We start from the raw sequence: 20,773 nt of genomic DNA, 5'->3' as shown, positions 1-20,773 counted from the left end.
TCTGTTTAGTTAAAAGTCCTACGGATTGAAAGTATGGTTGAAAAGGCAACACCCAGCCTTCGGTCAACAAATGTATTGTTCCTGAATAGGTTTTGAATGTGTATGATAGAGATTGTTCTGTCAACAGGTTAAGCTTGCAGGTAGGGTGTTTCTGCTAAGGGGGCAGATCCTGGGAACTAGAGATGGGAGCTGAAAGGATTCTCAGAACCAGATTATGTGCTTGTCTCTCTTTCTCCCTTCTCCCTCCACCCCCTCTTCTGACCCTTTCAATGGCCATTCCTGCTTTTTGGCACAGCAGACTTCTGCTGGCTGGCTGCCACTAAACCTCTATGCTATCCTGTACCTGTTAATTAGTTCTTTACCCTCGAAAGAATCACTGCCTTTCCCCTGTGTTAAGTTGCCTGGGTAATTGGGCATTGGAGACCTGCTGATACAAGCAATCCTTTCAACATCTTTTTTGGAGAACAGTAGCTTCGTAGAATCAAAGAGATGCTCCTTGATGTATAGATCTTCTTAAACACGCAGTTGGTAAAAAGTGGAGTCTATTAACTTCTCATTTTAAATGTATGCACTTTTCCTTGATATTTCTTCAAATGCATTTGGGAAAGCTTTGATCTAGCCCACAGCTGCTTTTCAAATTTTAGAGGATGCGCTTGTTAAATGTTGCTTGAAACTTGTTTATTTTGAATTTGTCCTCATATGAGTCTCCTAGGCTATATATTCAGCTGCTGGGGCCCCCTATTGTCTGGCCCATTGATAAGATATGGTAAGTTGGCAGATAAACAAGGCCTTTTCAGTGGTGGCACTTCTCTCTTTAGAATTCACTCACACAGGAAATACACATGGTCACATTTTTTGGGGGGGGATTCTTAAAACATTTTTATTTCAGTCCACATTTTATTCACCACTGTTATAAATTAATTGCTACTGTTAAGTTTTAAAGCAATGGGATGTGGTTTAATCTTTTGCGCACTGGAGCAAAATGTTTGTCATAGTTGAGTGTTAGCATGATAACTCCAGCAAATTCGTGATTTCAGGTGGAGGCAAGCAATTTCCAGAATCTGGAAGTGAGCTTTTAGCTGACAGGTAGATAACCTGGGGGCTGCCTGTGGCACCTGACCTAATTTTATGTGGCCACAGAAGTGTCCTGAAACCGTCTCACTTTTCTATCCCATCACATTCCCTTCCTGTTCATTTCCTCCTTAGTTATGTCCATGGACAGCCATATTTAGATGTTTGTGGCATAGCAACCAATGCATATACAGTAAACCATTTTGTTCTGTACTAGAGAGGGAGCAGCTTTCCATCTGATTGGAGGCTGGGTGTTCTTTATGGGCAACTGCAAACAATTGGTGTTGAGGAAAAGTCCTGCTGAGACCCACTGTCATTTTTCTAGATTTGAGTTCTAGCCTTAAGGATGCTACCCTTGAGGCTGCAAAAGAACGTCAACAAGGGAATTGTTCTGCTGCACACACACCCAAATACACTACAGCAGGGATGTCCAACAGGTCGATCGCGATCCCCTGGGTCCCTTTACTTACTTTGGTAAAATTGAATCCTGCCCTGCCCCTTTGCCTCGCCCTCCACTGTTGCATGATCTGCAGAATGGAAGACTGAAATTTACTCAGTGATTTACCCCCAGCAATTTGTTGGTGAGTGGTTGTTACTCATTCCCCACTAAAACCCTTAAAAAAACCTTTGACCTGAACCCCCCTGTAAGTAGATCGCAGTCTCTTGGGAGCTGGCCACCCCTGCACTACAGGAACACTACCATTTGTGTTAAGTATCCACCACTGTGTGGTTACAAAATGATGTTTCTGTCATCTCCTGTTTGTCTTGTCCACAGCAGCAGTTTTTCATGCAGTTTTGCTGTTGGTGACTGCACACTCAGCTGTCACTCTCTTTTTCTTCACTTGTTGGATTTCTCAGGCAGAATCATAGATTTTGTTAAAAGAGGTGCAGGAATGTGTGACCAGGCAGACAGCGAACATATCTTTTGCACATTTCAGGGGAAAAACCATGTGGTACCTGTGAGCTTCCACAATATATGAAACTGCCCTTAGCATGCATAGGTGGATAAGCATAGTGTGTAGTTTTGCTGATCAAAACATCTATTGCGGCATTGCAGTAGTGTTATATTTGTGTGTGCTGCTTTTGTTTTCCTGAACCTTTAGATCTGACTAGCCTCATGAATATTGAAAACTTTTCCAAAACTTTTTATACTGCTTGTTGAAAATATAATTGATCTTCACGCAGAAGTCCAATAATTACAATATTTAAGTCAATTTGCCTTCGTTTATTTTTTATTTTTTTAAAAAATGCATTAAAATGTCAAAAGCTCTAAAGTATTGCTGATTTGCTTTATAGAGGCTCTTCAGCTCTATAAATTAGGACATGATTACATCCGATTGCACGTGAACTGAAATCCAAGTTGGGAATAAGCCTTTGGGACGATTTTAAAGTATCCTGGAAAATAAGATTCGTTTGCAATATTTATATCCTGCCCTTCACTCAAGGTTTCAGGGTAGGTTATAACACAATGCAATATACAATAAGTAATACTGAATGCTTATCTCCAATAATCTTTTATTTGTAACCTGCCCACCTTTGACTTGTGCCTATTTGCTCCTCCCCATCTATACAAATTGTGTCTGGACAAAGACACTTCTTCTAAAGATCGAAGTTGACTTCTCATATGTGCATTTATGTAAAGGGATGTTACATGTATGTATCTAAACCAGGCTTCCTCAAACTCGGCCCTCCAGATGTTTTAAGACTACAATTCCCATCATCCCTGGCTACTGGTCCTGCTAGCTAGGGATCATGGGAGTTGTAGGCCATAAACATCTGGAGGGGCGGGTTTGAGGAAGCCTGGTCTAAACCTACATGCGTGTCCAGCACTAATGTGTATTCATACACATTCATAAGCTAAGAGGTTTAGGATCTTTTGCTAGAGTTATAACATGCATCCATTATGAATATATGTTTAACCCCATAACCTTACGCCCACAAAAGGAATAAAGAAAGCTAGATTTATTATATGAAATGGAAGTGATGGAATATATAAATGATGATTCAGGCAGCAAGAATACAATTTAAGCAAGTGGCAAATCCTGCAAAACATACACACCTTATCTAAAGAGTGAAAGAATCCCTAGCTATTCTCTTAAGCCTACATAAAAGTGAGTGTGGCAGTTTTGCCTCAGAACTCACACTGATAGCAAGTTAAGAAATGGAGAAGATGGGGGAGGGTATATACCTGTCCTTAAAGCAAAGTCTGTGTGAGTTCATTGAGAGTAAATTTCTTTGTTGGAGTTTGGAAAAAGCTAACTAGCTACAGTGGTACCTCAGGTTACATACGCTTCAGGTTGCAGACTCAGCTAACCCAGAAACAATACCTCGGGTTAAGAACTTTGCTTCAGGATGAGAACAGAAATCGTGCTCCGGTGGTGCGGCAGCAGCAGGAGGCCCCATTAACTAAAGTGATGCTTCAGGTTAAGAACAGTTTCAGGTTAAGAATGGACCTCTGGAACGAATTAAGTACGTAACCAGAGGTACCACTGTATTGAACTTTTAGGGGGTCTGTACTAATTTTAGCCAATTCATTCTAATGGAGAAGAGAAGGTGCTTTGAGAGAGTACTTCTGAGAAGTTCCATAGTTTTTGCGCTGTTTATTTTATCCCAGTTTCCTGCCTACCTCCCATTCCATTCATTTTGCTTAATAAAAGGTTGAAAGCAGGTGATTCCAGTGAGCAGTGCCTAAAAACTGTCTATCCTTGTCTGCCTCATGTCTCCAAGTGATCCCACCATTATTTCGATGGCATTCATTCAGAAGCTAAGTAGATTTTAAGGGTAGCTAGATTTACATGGGCTGACCTTTATGCAAGGTATTAGAAGCTCAGGATGTTCCCTGAATGGCTTTCAGGACACGTGGGCTGGCTCCAGTGTTTAGCAAGTTCATGTCATATTTAAGTTATTTAAGTTATGTCAATTATGTCAACCTTTTCTCATGCATCTACAGTAATAAACCACAGAAGAAGTTCAGAATGACACACACCTGTTCACAGGGAGAGAAGGGGGTGTTCTGTGCTGGTACATATAGCAAGGGATGGTAGCAGAGCCAGCCCAAGGCATTCTACTACCTGAAGGTAGCAACAAGATGGCACTTCTCACTTTTCAATGTACAGAGGCCAACTGGGCTGGCAGTATAATCTTATTTTAATACTGGCAACAAGAGAGGGTTGTCCACCACACAGAGAAGATCCAAGCTACTCTGAAGGCTTTGTGGTCCTTTCGAGAAGAAACGGCAATGGAATTAAAGGAGTTGTATGACTTTTTGTACAACAAGGAGGCTTATGCCATGGTCGAAATAGATGGAGAGAAAGATATCGTAAGCCCATAAGCTTCCCAGAGAACAAGTTGCTGAATGAAGCCAAGAAAACTGTACTAAGTTTTGGAGCCAGCAGACAGATTGCAGCATGGTTGAGGAACCTGTAACCCTCCAAATGTTATTGCATTCCAACTTCCAGCATCACTGCCCATTGGTCATGGGAGCTGGGACCTAGAAAAATCTGGGGGAATCACAGGTTCTACATCCCTGGATTGAAGGCCTTGTTTTTGTAGACTGCATTTGCTTGAGACCTGTGGAGCTGCTTAGCATTAAACCCTTGTAAATTTCCCTCTCTTGCATATAGGAAAGTGAGTCCAGGAGCATTCTCTCTCACACTCTACATCTTCATGGCGGAAAGCACAATCTATTTTGCACATGTGCGATATAATTATTTTGAGCACTTTAGCAATGGTAACAAGTAGAAAAACAGGCAGGATTTTCCACTTCCTTTTGCCGATATAGGCTTGAAAAGATTCTTTTTGTCAAAATGTACATCGGAAAATCTTTTTACCAGACTAGAGATAGACACTTGTCTCTGAAAACTCCTTTTAAAAAGAGAGGGGGAGAGAGAGAGAAATACTGTACTGGGTTTCATCCTATGAAGTTGTTAGTAGAGTGACTACTTCTCCCTTTATCCATGTCCCCCCTGCACCCAGCTCCCCAAATCTGCTATGGAGGGTTGAGGGAAGCCTCACAACGGTTTTTTTTGGCGAGGCGAAGAGGGAAGAGGAAGGCCTGTCGCAGAGGTCTTTCTGTTAACAGGTTGACTTAGTTGGAAACAATCCACATTTCTATTTATTTACCGTGTTTTTCGCTCTATAAGATGCACCAGACCATAAGACGCACCTAGTTTTTGGAGGAGGAAAACAAGAAGAAAAAAAATTCTGAATCCCAGAAGCCAGAACAACAAGAGGGATCGCTGCGCAGCGAAAGCAGCGATCCCTCTTGCTGTTCTGGCTTCTGGGATAGCTGCGCAGCCTGCATTCACTTCATAAGACGCACACACATTTCCCCTTACTTTTTAGGAGGGAAAAAGTGAGTCTTATAGAGCAAAAAATACGGTACTTACTTTTTACATTTCTGGTCAGCTGGGCTTGGAAATAGTTTTATTAGCTCCAAATGCCCTGTTCCCAAGTAGCAAGGTATGTAAACTATCACTGGAACTCAGAAAATTTTCTGTAGAAGCTAATCTTCTGACATGGTAAAACAATGATGGTGACATGTGTTAGTTACATTTAAGAATCTGACTCTGTTTACTAGCTCGAAAAGGATCTACCTTCAGTATTGACCACCATTTCTACATTAGCAGTCTTGACTAGTACGGATTTGTAGGCACCTGTTTTGGGTTATAAATCTTTTCTTTTTTAAATCAAATTATGTAATAGTGCTTTATTGTAATTTCTCATTGTGAACCACCTTGAGATATATTTGCATGAAGGGCAGTATAAAAATACCATTAATTAAATAAAATATTTATCAGTGCCAAGAACATCTAGAACAGGATTTCTGTGGGCTGAACAGGAACTTTCCCTATCACTGGTCCTCTTCTGAGATAAAATGGAAACACTCTGAAGCAGGGACATATGTTGTTTCTTTACTGATTCTGTAAAGGTCCAACTAACTTAATGTTTTAATGGACACAGATAAGAGCTGTTCTCCATACTAACTGTCCGTATTCACACAAATCATCAATGGGTGCAACTATGCTTCAGAAAGCAGAGTCTGGATAATTGCTGCAGGGCATAATTTCACATGAAAGTTACAATTCTCAAGATTTGTGTGCAAAACTTCTTCAAGCGATCTTAAAACTGCCTTTTTGCTTTGTATACAAATTAAGCCAGTATTGCATTGTTATTTTGAAAGGGAAAGTTGCTGGAATTTATTTTTTTTTTTTTTTTGCGGAGTATTCAGCAAAATTTCCTAAGTTATATTGCTGTGCTCCTGATAACAAAAACCAGTCACTTCCCATTTATTTAGCATCTCAACCAGAAAGCAATTTCCTGTAGGTTTTGTGGCTTTAACCTTTTTGCCCAGACCTTCCTTTCATGCATGAAACCATACACTGCATGTAGACACAGTATGCTTAATTGCAGTGGGTGACAGCCAGAGTTAAGGATGGCTTTGATATGTTCAAGCTCATACTAAGCAGATAACATGACTTACAACTTCATTTTGTTTCCCTCATATGCCGCCCTGTAACTACAGTGTGCGATTCAAAGCCCAGGAAGAAAAATTACAGGCTGCAAATTAGGAAAATATTGCTTTAGATAAGCTTTCTCAAAGGGTCAATGTTGTTACAAAACTTTGGGTGCTCCCCCCCCCATGTCAAGCAGTAAAAAGATTACAGAGGGTTCCAGGCACTCACCCAGGGTCTGTGTGAAGTTTTGCATAGGCTAGCTGAGGAATTCTTCTGCAGCTTGTATTTCTCCCTTCGCATCCCAAATACAGTGGTACTTCTAGTTACGTACTTAATTCATTCAGGCGGTCCATTCTTAACCTGAATCCATTCTTAACCTGAGATACCACTTTAGCTAATGGGGCCTGCTGTGCCGCCGCAGCGTGATTTCTGTTCTCACCCTGAGGTAAAGTTCTTAACCCGAGATACTACTTCTGGGCTAGCAGAGTCTGTAACCCGAAGTGTTTGTAACTCGAGGTACCACTGTAATAAAAATCTTAAAAAGGTAAAGGGACCCCTGACCATTATGTCCAGTCGTGGCCGACTCTGGGGTTGCGGCGCTCATCTCACTTTACTGGCCGAGGGAGCTGACGTCCGGCTTCCGGGTCATGTGGCCAGCATGACTAAGCCGCTTCTGGTGAACCAGAGCAGTGCACGGAAACACCGTTTACCTTCCCACCGGAGCGGTACCTATTTATCTACTTGCACTTTGATGTGCTTTCGAACTGCTCGGTTGGCAGGAGCAGGGACCGAGCAACAGGAGCTAACCCCGTTGCGGGGTTCTGATCCGAAAGTCCTAGGTTCTGTGGTTTAAGCCACAGCGCCACCCGCGTCCCAATAAAAATCTTACTATTCATAGTGAGATTTTGTGACAACTTGAATGTTCGGAAGAAGTCCTTTTTACAGGCTTGGTGACATTCTCAAAGGATGGGGCAGTTATTAAGATGATAGAAGGCTGTCTTGCAGCAAGGTGGAATGAGAATGCATGAACCTGCATTGAGTCCAAGATAATTGGTTCATCTAGCCTAGGTACTATCCATGCCCAAAGGCCTTGACTTTCTAGGGACACTGTTGGAGGTTCTGGGAAGCGAACCACCTCCATTCAAAGCATGCACTCTGCCTCCGAGCACATCCTCGACTTTGCCAAGGTTTTTCCTGTTTTAAGACCTACATACTTAAACGCTTCAAAGCGGAGAGCAATTCTACAAGCTGAAGCTGCTTCTGGCCAAAGGAGGCTACAGAATCTCAGCAGCTGGAAAACTTCAGAGGAGGCTAGGCAAAAACTATTTGTGAGGAATGCTTTAGGTATGCTTAGTCTCTCTGCCTTAAGGCAATGACTGTCACAAAATGTTTCTCAGAGTTCCCTTCATCCTGATAAATGCGAGGGAAGACAGACTAGATTAAGTTGCCTTCATAATCCCCGTGTTTGCATCGATATTTGGGCACCGTGTTGAAAGGTTGGGATAGTGTCTTTTATTGTAGTTGGTACTCTGCTGATAATCTGAGCACAGGGAGGTTTTGTGTGCAGTGTGCAGGTGTTGTTACAATGACTGTATAGTTCTCTTCCCAACTTGTTCAAGCTACTCTGTATTTTAATCCTATTTTGTGGTTTTATATATTCACAGGGGGGCGGGAAAAGGCTACCTCCAGGGTTGCTATTCTGTAGGTAATAGGACAGGCTCTTTTTTCACAACAGGTGACTCACTGGCATGTATTGCTAAGTCGCTTTGAGTTGCCATGTCAAAAAAGCGGCTAATAAATGTAATAACAATACAGTAAAAAGGTAAAGGTAAAGGGACCCCTGACCATTAGGTCCAGTCGTGGCTGACTCTGGGGTTGCGGTGCTCATCTCGCTTTATTGGCCAAGGGAGCCGGCGTACAGCTTCCAGGTCATGTGGCCAGCATGACTAAGCCGCTTCTGGTGAGCCAGAACAGCGCGTGGAAACACTGTTTACCTTCCCACCGGAGTGGTACCTATTTATCTACTTGCACTTTGATGTGCTTTCAAACTGCTAGGTTGGCAGGAGCAAGGACCGAGCAATGGGAGCTCACCCCATTGCGGGGATTTGAACCGCCGACCTTCTGATCGGCAAGTCCTAGGCTCTGTGGTTTAACCCACAGTGCCACCCGCGTCCCATTTAGTTGCCTCTTTTTTCAGTGAGAGGTTTGTGTGCTTGCTGCTTCTCCCTCCACACCCTTAAGAGACAGGGGTATGCTCTTGATGTGTATTGCACTGAATCAGATGTGAGGCGCCTCCGGCCCTATTTGGCACAACCACCTGCCTTACACTTAACATTGTACTGTATATGTACTGTATAACATTGTACTGTAAAAATGCATCTTCCTTCTGAAAGTGGGACTTGCTGGCAGCTGGAATCAGCTGGCGGTTGGTGCTTGCAAAACCTGGTGCCTTTGCACAGGCTGCCATGATCATTGGTGCATGCATAGGCACAGTGCTTTGCAGGTGCTGGCATTTGGCTGATGGTCAACACTTTCAAAGCCTTACCCTCCTGTCAAAGAGTTTCCTGCAGGAGGGTATGGGGCAGGTAAGGATCTGGCCATCTGGATGCAGTTCCCAACCCCTGCGCTAGATTATTGTCCTTGTAAATCTTCCCTGCCAAGGGTCTTATGGCACAATTGCATTTACCGTATATGCTTGCGTATAAGGTGACCCAAATATAAGCCGAGGCACCTAATTTTACCACAGAAAACTGGGAAAACTTATTGACCCGATTATAAGCTGGTTCACCACACCACAAACCTGGTGGTGGTGGCAGCAGAGGAGGAAGAACAAGCAGCCCGAAAGAGCTGTTTTCGGGCTACTCATTCCTCCGCTGCCACCGTCAACAACGGCAAAGGCGGAGGAGGAGGAAGGAGCAGCCGAGGGGGGGCTTTTTCAGCATTAAAAATGTGCTGGAAAAGTCGGCTTATACTCAAGTATATATGGTAATTACATTTCTACTCCCACCTTTTTGCCAGGGAGCTCAAGGCATCGTATAAACACCCCACCCCTTCACATTTTATATCTTCTCAACAGTTTTGTGAGGCAAGAGAGGCTGAGAGTAACTGGTCCGAGGTCACCAGTGGAAACCATTATTTGTTGTTTGTGGGCTTGATTTTAGGCATAAGCAAACTCGGCCCTCCAGATGTTTTGAGACTACATTTCCCATCTTCCCTGACCACTGGTCCTGTTAGCTAGGGATGATGGGAGTTGTGGTCCCAAAACATCTGGAGGGCCGAGTTTGCCTATGCCTGATCTTAGTGGTTTCTTGCAGAAAACTAAGCTGTGGTTTGGACCTTCTGACGTGTTTATCCACCTTGTGCCACAAGGGACGAGCAAAGTGGGAATGGTGGATCTGTATGTATGAGTGCATTTCTTGTGCTCAGTAAATCACTATGTGGCTTATGACATATGCACACATGGCCGGCATGTGGCTCCACGTGCTTGGGCACCATGTTCTACTAGATGTAGGAAGCTGCGTGGCCAAAGGGGGATTTTAATAGGTTGGAATAAAAGGGAGAAGGAGACACAAGTCTGGCGAAGCCATTCCCTGCAGCAGTGGAATAATCCTCCCTTCCCTAGACTTGTCATGATTGACTAGCTTTATAATTGACTTCCTCACTTGGCAGAAAGTGGAGGAGTATACCTCTTTAAAGCAGAAAAGGAAGAGACATATAAGGCAGCTTTCAAAGACCCCCTTGGCTTCACTGCACTCCCACAATTCTCTGTACTGAGGTATTAATTCAATAGTCACTTGGGCCTTCCATCCAAATGGCGGCTCTATTTGACCTCGATTATCTTTATCAGCTCTGGCAAGATCACAGCCAGAGCTGAAATGGCTTCAGGTTCTGAAGCTAGAAAAGCTGTACAACATAAATTGCATCCTATACTGTATTGAGTACTAATAATAATAACTTTCTTGACTGAAGAAAGCTTATAAAATTACAGGGCATGTTTCCAAAATGACGATCTAATAAACTGTCTCATGTAGATACAGTAGTGAAACCATTTTCTTACATCCCCTGTGCAACTCTTGTAATCAGCAGTTGCTGTTTGTAGTTTTAAAGGAATAAACCTTTGGCATTTTCCTCCCCAGAGAGTTTTTGTCTATTTACTTGGTTCTCTTGTTTATCTACCTTGTGCTATTTTCAGTGTCTTGGTAGAGAGCAAAAACTGCCTCTAGTGTCAGGGATTGGGGGGGGGGCGGCATTCAGTTGAAAGCCGGTGTGCTGTCTTAAACATGCATTTTGCACCCTCTCCAACTTTTGGGAGTTAATAGCTCACAGTAGTTAATTTAGAATGCAGTTTTCAACATAGGTAGCCAAGTAAAAGGTTGTGTTATAATGGTATCTTTCTGAATTTTAGGGAACTGTTAAGTAAGAGTGTCCCAATGTGCCATATTAGAATCTCAGACTTGTAGAGTTGGAAGGGACCTCCTGGGTCTTCTAGTCCAACGCCTGCAATGCAGGAATCTTTTTTGCCCAGTGTGGGTCTTGAACCCGTGACCTTGAGATTAGGTGTCTCATGCTCTGTTGTTGTTGTTTAGTCGTTTAGTCATGTCCGACTCTTCATGACCCCATGGACCAGAGCACGCCAGGCATTCCTGTCTTCCACTGCCTCACGGAGTTTTGTCAAATTCATGTTGTCAAATTCATGCTCTAACGACTGATTAATCGTTGTTACTGAATCCTAGGTCTGGTTCTTCCAAAGAGTCAGCAGGTAGCCCTGGGCAACTCTTAATGCCTTCTAATATAGTTTTCAAACTGTTACAGGGGCAAGAAAATACAAAAACAGATCTAATTGCCTGAGTTGGTTTAAACTGATTTATCATCACAAAGCAGTTTGAGAGGTATAAGTGGGGGAAAAGAATTTGATACGATGTGTGGGAAGTTGAGCAAATCAGAAGCAGGATGATCTTGCACTTCAACAGTGCCTTTCCTTTTGCAACAACACAGTGTGGATAACTAGTGGGTAGAGTTTAGCTGAGAAGCTGTTTGCTATTGAGATCTGCATGTGGCCATATAGCTAAATGAGGAGAACGTAATGTATGCTATTCCAAAACCTGCTTGTTTCTGAAAGTTCACTACTTCTAAGTTCTGCTGAACCAACTCTTACTTAACACTATTTTCACCAAACTGCAAACCACTGTATCGTTCTGGACCAAATAAAAATAAAAATGGAGCCATCCATGTTGAGTTGCTTGTGGGCAGGCGGGGGTGGATAAAAAGAACAGCAGCAGCATAATATTTTTTATTGGGATCAATGGAAAAGTCACAAAATAGAGAGCCAGAATTATTCTTCAGGCTGGATATTAACCAACATAAGAAAAGGGTGAAGTGGTGGGAGGAGAGCGAGAGAATTGTTGGGTCTAATGAAAAATCCAGCCTAAATTAATAATAGCTTTAAGATGGAGAAGGAGAAAGTTTAAAATGCATGTCTACTGCAAAAAGATATTGGATAGCACCAAAAGCTACCAGGGCAAAGGAGCAAAGGTTTTTTCCTCCCTCTGAAAATATTAAAAGGCAGCCGTTATTTTGATGTGCCTCTAGTGCTAATTGGAGCACATGGGACCCTTTTATAGATGGCGCACGTTAATTAATCTGCAACTTTGTCAATATAACGGCTACCAGGTTCTGATTTATTTCCATTCTCTGCCTTAAGAGGAACCTGTGTGTTCCAATTAGTGCCATAGAGAGAGCTGAATACCCGTTGGCTCTTAGATTTTTGAAGGGAGAGTCGCCATTACTTCCTCAGCCCAGCATGCCTTGCTGCAACATGCAAGCTTTTTGTACCAGGCATGATGTAATCTAATTAAGTTGCCTTTAAAATTCCCCCATTACTGACATATACATGCGTGCATGCGCGCGCGCACACACCCTACTTACTTACTTACTTAATTTAACAATAAATTGGTACATCCATTTCACACTATTCTTCATTATCCTTCTACATTATTTGACTTCCACACCCCTCCATAGGTTCCTTTTTACTCTTAGTTGTGCTGCATATCTTTCTACACCTTCTAATTGATTTAGCGGCTACTTGGAGATTTATGTAACTGTTATAAATCAGAGACCTCAGGGTATAGGGCGGTATATAAATTCTATATATATATATATATATATATATATATATATATATATATTCTTTAAATGTTCTCCAAAGTTTTCCCATTCCTCTCTTATGGTATGTTCATCATGGTTTCTTATCTTTGCTGTCAGCATCGCTAACTCCACTTACTCCATTAACTTATTCTGCTGATCCTCTAAAATTCCTCCGTTCCATCTTAAGTCTGCTACAAGCTGCAGACTTGGGAATTGCATCAAGCTCAACAACATTCGGGGGGTCCTGGGTTTTTACTTTTTGAAATATGGCAACCCTACACTCTGCACCTTCGTTTGATTTTTGGGGGTCGGGGGCTTAATATGCAACCTGAAGAAGAGTTGTGGTGAAGCTAAAATAACCATTTTTTTAAAAAAACCAACAACCCCTGGTCCTAATAAAGGTATTATGCTGCTGTTGCTTTAGGTCCCGTCCCCCCCAATAATCTGGAGTATAATTAGCCAGCTGCTACTAACCAATGGGCTTGGAAATGTCCACATAGCATGTTATTTGAAAGCAAGGCTACTACTACTGAGCAGCCAATTGGTGTGATATAGGCTCCTACCAGTTTGGGGGAAGTGCCACTTGTTTAGCAAATAAAATCTTTTAAAAGATTGCATCTGTGCTTCTTCTTTTGTTCTGGAAGTGGGAGCAATGTTCACAGAGTCTCCTCTAAGGAAATCCATCTGTTGCTGAATGAGGGTCTCTAGGGAAATAAATAAGCTTGCAGAAAACTTGAGTTGGCTTGTTGTCTGCACGAAGGATTTGTCAATCAGCGCAAAGCCTTCAACGAAGACTGTTGAAACTTGCACACAACTTTTAGTATACCCAAGAACCATTAATAATTGGTCTTATTCTACCATTTCTGTATTCTCTATTTAAATTCTTTATTATTTTTTGCATGTAAAGACAAACCTTAAATATAGAACATCACAAGATGCTCAACCTTTTATAATGCACTTTTGAGAAAGAATAACTATCTCCTGGTGAGAGATAGACACAGCCAAAGAGAGAAGCAGATTGTAAGATGCTAGGTGTCATTTTTTTGCCTAACTCTGCCTAACTGACCATGTATTCTGGGGTAGCACGTATTGTATGTGTAAACTGAGTTAGTCTTAAATGAGTCTCTGAAAGAAGTGTTCCTTCCTCAGGCACCAGCAAAACTGAAGTGATTTTTTAAAAATAAAAACAACTGCAGGTCTGTAGTTTGAGGGGAAAGGGAAGAGAGAGAAGGTTGATGCAGAAAGGTTTCTAAAAATGTCTCCTTTGGTCTCCCTCCCTCCCTGTTTTGTCTTTGCCTTTTTTTAGGGGAGGTTCTGTTCCAAATGGCCGAAGTCCACAGACAGATTCAGAATCAGTTGGAAGAGATGGTAAGCACTTTACTTCCTGTTGACATGTCCCTTTTACAGAGGCTGGCCAAGAGGCAGTCTGTTTGATACACGTGGATCTAAAATACATCTGTTGTGAAATAGTTGCCAAGTCCTTTAAATAAGAATAAGGCCCCCTGTTGAATAAGCCATGAGGCAAACAAAATCATAAATCATATGCTGGCCTCGGCAATGTCAGAGAAATAATTGAAGCTGCAGGGGGGAAAACCTGATTGTGGACCAAGATTCTTGCTTGACCGATTGATTTCATGCAGCCCCAGGAAAGCTCTTTGCTGCAGCAAGGCAGGTAAACGTTCCTCATATTTTATTCAGGGGGAAAATATAAGCATTTCCACTTGATTTATGTTGTTGCAGGTACACCCCATGTCCTATAACTGCTCGTTGCTTCTTTATTGTGCTTTTACATTTTTAAAAACTGCTTTATTTTAACTGATAATTTTACTGTTCTGTTCTTTTTGTGAACAGCTTTGAGGTTTTATTACAGTCAAGTGGCATATAATTGTTGTGAAATAAATAAAATACACCTGTCTTCTCAGAGCTGGCTTGGCTGTTCTGGTGCTTCTTTGTCCTACGTATTATATTATTGTACTGGTTCATGTTCTGTTTTGTGTACACATGCTCAGATGCAAAGGTCCCATGTGGATTAGTTGCCCTTCATGGCATGCTTTCTTGTATTCACATACTGAAATTGTTAAAGATGTTATCTCCCCCCCCCTTCTGTTTGGTTCTCAGCTGAAGTCCTTCCACAATGAGCTATTGACACAACTGGAGCAGAAAGTAGAACTGGATTCACGGTATCTAAGTGTAAGTAATATGTAATCTATATTTAATGTAAATCCGATCACCGGCTCAAATCTGATTGCATTTATAGTAGCATTTAACTGGTTGATCTACTACCATAAATGTTTGGGCTGCTCCAAGACAAGGGGTAGATGCAAGGAAGATCATGATCTGGTTGCACATATCAACCTACCGGTGGCCGAGTTTCTTGCAAATTCTTCTAGACTAGTTGAACCTTGAACTGATCCTGCAAGGCATTTCTTAAGATATGTTCTGAAGGACAAGTTCTGAACTACATTCACTTAATTCAGATTATGCTTTATCTGTTAAGATATCATGGGTGTGTTCATCCTTTGTAAGTTTAAAACCACCGGGATTCAAATTTATGTGGTTCACTTTTTCAAAACCCATTGTATTGCTGCAAGGTTTGTGTTGTAGTTTTGGTTTTTGCATTCAAAACAAGAGACATTTTGGACATGAAAAGAGAGCTAGGAGAGTGCAGTTGACTTTCACACTCTTTCTCTGAACTTCTCTCTGTTGAAAGGGGAACTTTCACATCTCACTCAGTTCCCCTGTACCCCAGAGATGCAAAAAAATCCATTTCAAATATGTTGGAGAAGCTTGTGAAACAGGAAATGAAAGCCCATTGTTTTTCTTGTCCTCCCCTCCCACCACCTTCCTATTTATGGTTGTGTCTGCAAAGAGTTTGAGTTGCACTAAATTTTTAAAGAGAGAATACAAATGGTTTCTGAATGTAGACTCTCTGCTCTATTCTGTTAATCTGAACAGAACTAGATAAATTATCCTCAAATCCAGCACTTTCTAGTTCTCATTTGTGTGGGAGCATAACCAGACCATCTCTAGATATGAAATGAACACGGGGAGTTATGAGTCATTAAATCTCAGTGGGATTGTGAATGTTTATGCTACTAAAGTTGAAGTAGGTAACATTGCCATGGAAGCAGAGGTGATAATTCTTTACATTAAAAACTCAGCCTGTGTGTGTGTGTGTGTGTGTGTGTGTGTGTGTGTGTATATGTGTATGCCTGCTTCTTCAGTTCATTCTATTATCCAAAACTTTGACATGGACCACTCTCCCTTCTCCTCTCCTTCTGAATGAAATGGAAACTTCCAGAACTTTGAAGACCCAGCTCACTGCAGCTTAATTTACAGCCCAGATAAGAAGCCTAGTTTCTAATAGTCTGCTTGCCACTGATTTGCCAAGCATTAGTTTGTTAGAAAGGGACATATAGTAATTAGATGTGGACATTGCTTTAAAATAGTAGCACCAGCCTTACAAGTCCCTCTTGGGAAAACTGGCTGGTTCTTTTTGAGCTGAATTCTACTGTTCCAAACTGATAAGGGTGGTGTTTCTCTCTTAGTTCCTCCCTCTACAGACACTTTTTTTTTTAAGGCTTCTAAATTCATGGTGAACTACCACGCCCAAAGAAGAAGGGCAAAGGGTTTCAAAACCCAAACACAGCCCTTTTCCCAAGCATGTAAGAGCATGCTGTGTTGACTTTCCCTTCTGCTAGGACCCCTGTTCTCTTGGTTACTGGGAATGTGTTTTCTCCACTTCCCCCAGAGGAAGCCAGCTTTTTTCTCTAAACATGTATTCATTCAAAACATACCCTCTTCAGCAGGTGTGAGGTCAGGACCTTCTTGCCTGTAGGGAGGATGTTAGCTGCGCTCATTAGGAGCAGGGGAAATCTCTGCTCAACTCCTTCAGCATATTATTGTTTCAGCTACTCACACCTCTTCCACATACAGGCTGCTCTGAAGAAGTACCAAACCGAGCAAAGGAACAAGGGGGATTCGCTAGAGAAGTGCCAGGCTGAACTGAAGAAACTCCGGAAGAAGAGCCAAGGGAGCAAGAACCCTCAAAAATACTCTGACAAGGAGCTGCAGGTAGGGCGTAGCCTGCTTTTCGTTTGCCTGCAAAGGCCTCTGGGTTAAAAAATCACTACTTGTTCTCCTCACTGGTGCTGGATTCCAGCAGGATCTGTGTGGTACTTCTTCTAACTACATATGGCAATGCTTGTATCTTATCAGGCAAGCTATACGTTGGCATTACTCCCATAGTTTGGCTAGTTTCAGGTCAGATCATAGAAGCCGCTTGGGGTAATAATAATACTTAACATGTTTCCCATCCAGGAGGGCTTGAGCCATCTTGAGTGATAGCTGCGTGGTCATCCACATGTAAAGCTGCAACCTTTTATTTATTTTTAAACTTTTACAAGCCACCTTTCTGGATAACGAACATTTTCAAGGTGGCTTAAATAACCATTGTCACTAGTAGCTACTACAGATAATCCCTGAGTTGCATTCTGGGTCATTATGTGCTTGTGTGCAATTGAAACACCCTGTTATGCCCACCCTGCCCTTTTAGTGACTGGTCACTTCTGGGTTTGCCACTGTGCGCCATCACCTATCAGGGTTCCAAGCCTTAAAGGCCACTGGGTGACCTTGGGCCAGTCTATCAGCCTAACCTACCGCACATGGTTGAAATGGAGTGGGAGAGAACAGTGTAAACCACTTTGAGCTCCTTGGAGAAAAGGTAGGATGCAGGGATAGTGGTGGTAACAATAATAACAATTTTAATGTGTGTAAGTTTGCACTGGGACGCGGGTGGCACTATGGGTTAAACCGCAGAGCCTAGGACTTGCCCATCAAAAGGTCGGCGGTTCGAATCCCCGCAACAGGGTGAGCTCCCGTTGCTCCGTCCCTGCTCCTGCCAACCTAGCAATTCGAAAGCATGTCAAAGTGCAAGTAGATAAATAGGTACCGCTCCGGCGGGAAGGTAAACGACGTTTCCATGCGCTGCTCTGGTTCGCCAGAAGCGGCTTAGTCATGCTGGCCACATGACCCGGAAGCTGTACGCCGGCTCCCTCGGCCAATAAAGCGTGATGAGCCCCGCAACCCCAGAGTCGGTCACGACTGGACCTAATGGTCAGGGGTCCCTTTACCTTTAAGTCTGCACTAAGCTGTAGTAGAGTACTTTGTGAAAGCTATAGAGTAGAGTTTCAAAAAAACCAAATTAGTTGAGATGTATTTTTATTAATGAATTAACTACTGAGAACTCTTCACTCCCTTCTTGCTTCCTTTGGCATTGCATGTTTGATAACACACACAAAATATATCAGAGTGCCTTCTGTTAACAATATTTCCCCGGTCTCTTAATTTTCATTTGCTCTTTCCTCACTTCCAATCTTAAGTATGCATGTATGAATAAATAAATTACTCTTGCCTATGCCAGAGGGGTTTTTCATTTGACAAGACAAATACCTAGTCAGTGACTTCTGATTTCAAGCACACTTGATAAGCGCCATGCTGTGTTCTAATCAGATTTTGATAGTGTCCCCTAGAGATTGAGACAGGCATGAGAGTCTTAAGACAGGCTGTCTCTGTTGCCTGGTGAGAGCAACCAAGTGTCATTGCATGAATCTCGAGGAAAGGAAATTGTTCTTTTTTTGTGCAGGGAAACACACACACTGTTTTCAAGAAGACTGATGCACTAAAAAAGATGAAAAAGGCTACTACCATTTTTTTTAAAAAAACCCCAAATGATTAGACATGGATGCTGTGCAAAGAGGACCTGTTTCACAGGCATTGATAGACTAGTGACACTCAAGGAGTAAAACAAGCATGTTTGTTTGGTTAATCTCTCTCTCTTTGTCTCTCTCTCTCTCTCTCTCTCTCTCTCTCTCTCTCTCTCTCTCTCTCATATGGGTTTAAGATCAGTGCCTTCTCCAGTTGGTGCCTCACCTGTAAACCTGCAAGCACAGCAAGTCTTAAGGATATGTTTGTAGGGATTCCGTCAACATGCTCTGGCTTAAAGACATTATACCTAACTTTTTGCTTTCTATTTTTCCTTGTCATAGACCAGAGTGGCATATGAAACTAGAGGGTATAACAAGAGTTCTAGGGAACTTGCCTTTACCTTTATAGTTTCGTCACCCTATTCCTTGGGAGTTCTCAACCATCCCTAGCTTGCTCTTGAACATGAGTGAGGCACTTGGTTTTTCCAGCATTTTTGTGCACACCACTGTCACTGTAAGTGCAAAATTTCAGTGCAAAATTTGTGCCGTGTAGATAAGTGGATGGCTAATCTGCGGCCCTCCAGATGTTGGACTCCAAAGGTCCCTTAGTCATAGCCAGCATGGTCACTAGACAGTGATGATGGGAGTTGTAATTTGCTTCACCAGCAATTTGCTTAAATCTGGTTGGATTAGGTGGATGAGTTTATTTTTCAGCTGTTCGGTGCAAACTCTTCCTGCCTTGATATGCACTGTGTAACCATTACCAGCTACTTTATCCTGTAGAGTCGGGGTTTAACCAAATGGTAACTGGAGGTTAAGACTAACTATACTTTTCATCTTTTCTGAGCTAAGCATAGAGGACAACAGATCCTAGGGCCTTTTTCAGTTGTTTTAGATGCAGGTGTAAGGAAATAATTGCCTGGTGATTAACCTAGAGATTATGCTGGGGAAGGCCACATGTTTTAATTGCATGAAAAAACAACAACAATGAATTACTTGTTCTTTAATTGGTTGAGTGATTTGAAAAGAGTCGCTGAAGGGAAATAGGGGTGTTTATCAGCAAATGAGTCTCAATCTGGCTTGAGCTATTTAATGGGAAAGAAAATACAACATAATAGTTCTGAATTTAATTCTAAATTCTAAAAGTCGTTTTAAGAATCTGGTCTCCCAGTTTTGGTATGAGATGCTGTAGGGAGAAATAAAATTGTGTTTCCAAATGTGTAAGTATTGATGAATCTGTGCTTGTTGCCTAGCATAGTTCCCTTGAAGACGTAATTAAATTTGGCATGCACCTGAGCTTTTAAACCCATCTGAATGCCTGCTACTTAAATACCAGTAGAAGGACTGTCATAAGGTGCAGCTATCTATGCTTTGTTTGAAAGAATCTGTTCATCCACCTTGCTGTGTTGGCAGGTATAAGATGGAGGTCTGTGCCAAGAATACTGTTACTGTACATTATTACATGTTCCACCCAGACTGTACTTGTGTATTTGGTATTTGTCATTTTTCTTTCTCTTTAATGTAGTGTAGATTTAAAAAGGAAGCAAAGCCTTTCTAACTTTCTCTAAGGGATCCAGTCAGTTCTGGTCCTGCAGGATGATGATGATGATGATGACCTGCCCATCTGGGTGGCTCCCAGCAGACTAGTAAAACCACAATACAGTGGAACCTCGGGTTGTGAACGTGATCTGTGCAGGAGGCACGTTCACAACCCGCAGCGCATGCGCGGGTTGCGATTTGGTGGTTCTGCGCATGCACGAGCATTGAAACCCGGAAGTAACCCGTTCCGGTACTTCCGGGTTCGTCGTGGTGTGCAACCCGAAAACGCATAACCTGAAGCGTCTGTAACCCAAGGTACCACTGTAAAATCTCAAACATTAAAACAGGACTTCCTAAACAGGACTGCCTTCAGATGTCTTCTAAAAGTCAGATAGTTGTTTATTTCTTTGACATCTGATGGGAGGGCGTTCCACAGGGTGGGCGCCACTACCAAGAAGGCCCTTGTGCTTTGTGCTTTCACTTGCTACCATCTGCACACTTGAGTGGGTAAATTTGTTATATGAATTGCCCCTGAGCAGCTACGTTCAGGGCAACTAAGTCCAAAGGTGTATTCTAATTCAAATGCATTGCAGAGGAATATTTGTTGGGTAAGATAAGTGAAAAAATATATACGTAAGAACGCAATATATTTATGTGGATTATGCAGTTTTAGGTATCTTTCATATGCATTCATTCACAAATACCTTTCATAAAGAAGAAATGACTACTAATGGGACCTCGGGTTAAGAACTTAAATTTGTTCTGGAGGTCCATTCTTAACCTGAAACTGTTCTTAACCTGAGGTACCACTTTAGCTAATGGGTCCTCCCACTGCTACCGTGCTGCCGCCGCATGATT

General features: G+C 42.2%; 1 protein-coding gene and 1 long non-coding RNA gene across 6 annotated transcripts in view; one reads left to right on the top strand and one right to left on the bottom strand.

Annotated features, from left to right (window-relative positions):
* Positions 1 to 20,773, top strand: part of BAIAP2 (BAR/IMD domain containing adaptor protein 2) — a 136,438-nt gene that overhangs the window by 55,353 nt on the left and 60,312 nt on the right. For all 5 annotated transcript variants that reach the window (XM_083490129.1, XM_083490125.1, XM_083490128.1 and 2 more), the window contains exons 4-6: positions 13,978 to 14,039; positions 14,790 to 14,861; positions 16,608 to 16,745. In XM_083490129.1, the coding sequence (XP_083346255.1) occupies positions 13,978 to 14,039; positions 14,790 to 14,861; positions 16,608 to 16,745 (272 nt within the window). The remainder of the gene's footprint in view (positions 1 to 13,977; positions 14,040 to 14,789; positions 14,862 to 16,607; positions 16,746 to 20,773) is intronic.
* Positions 1 to 20,773, bottom strand: part of LOC310700691 — a 150,397-nt gene that overhangs the window by 95,472 nt on the left and 34,152 nt on the right. The window lies entirely within an intron of this gene.

Source organism: Podarcis liolepis (genome assembly GCF_965112155.1).
Source record: "Podarcis liolepis genome assembly, chromosome: 2".
NCBI classification, from domain to species: domain Eukaryota; kingdom Metazoa; phylum Chordata; class Lepidosauria; order Squamata; family Lacertidae; genus Podarcis; species Podarcis liolepis.
This window is presented reverse-complemented; position numbering and strand designations above follow the sequence as displayed.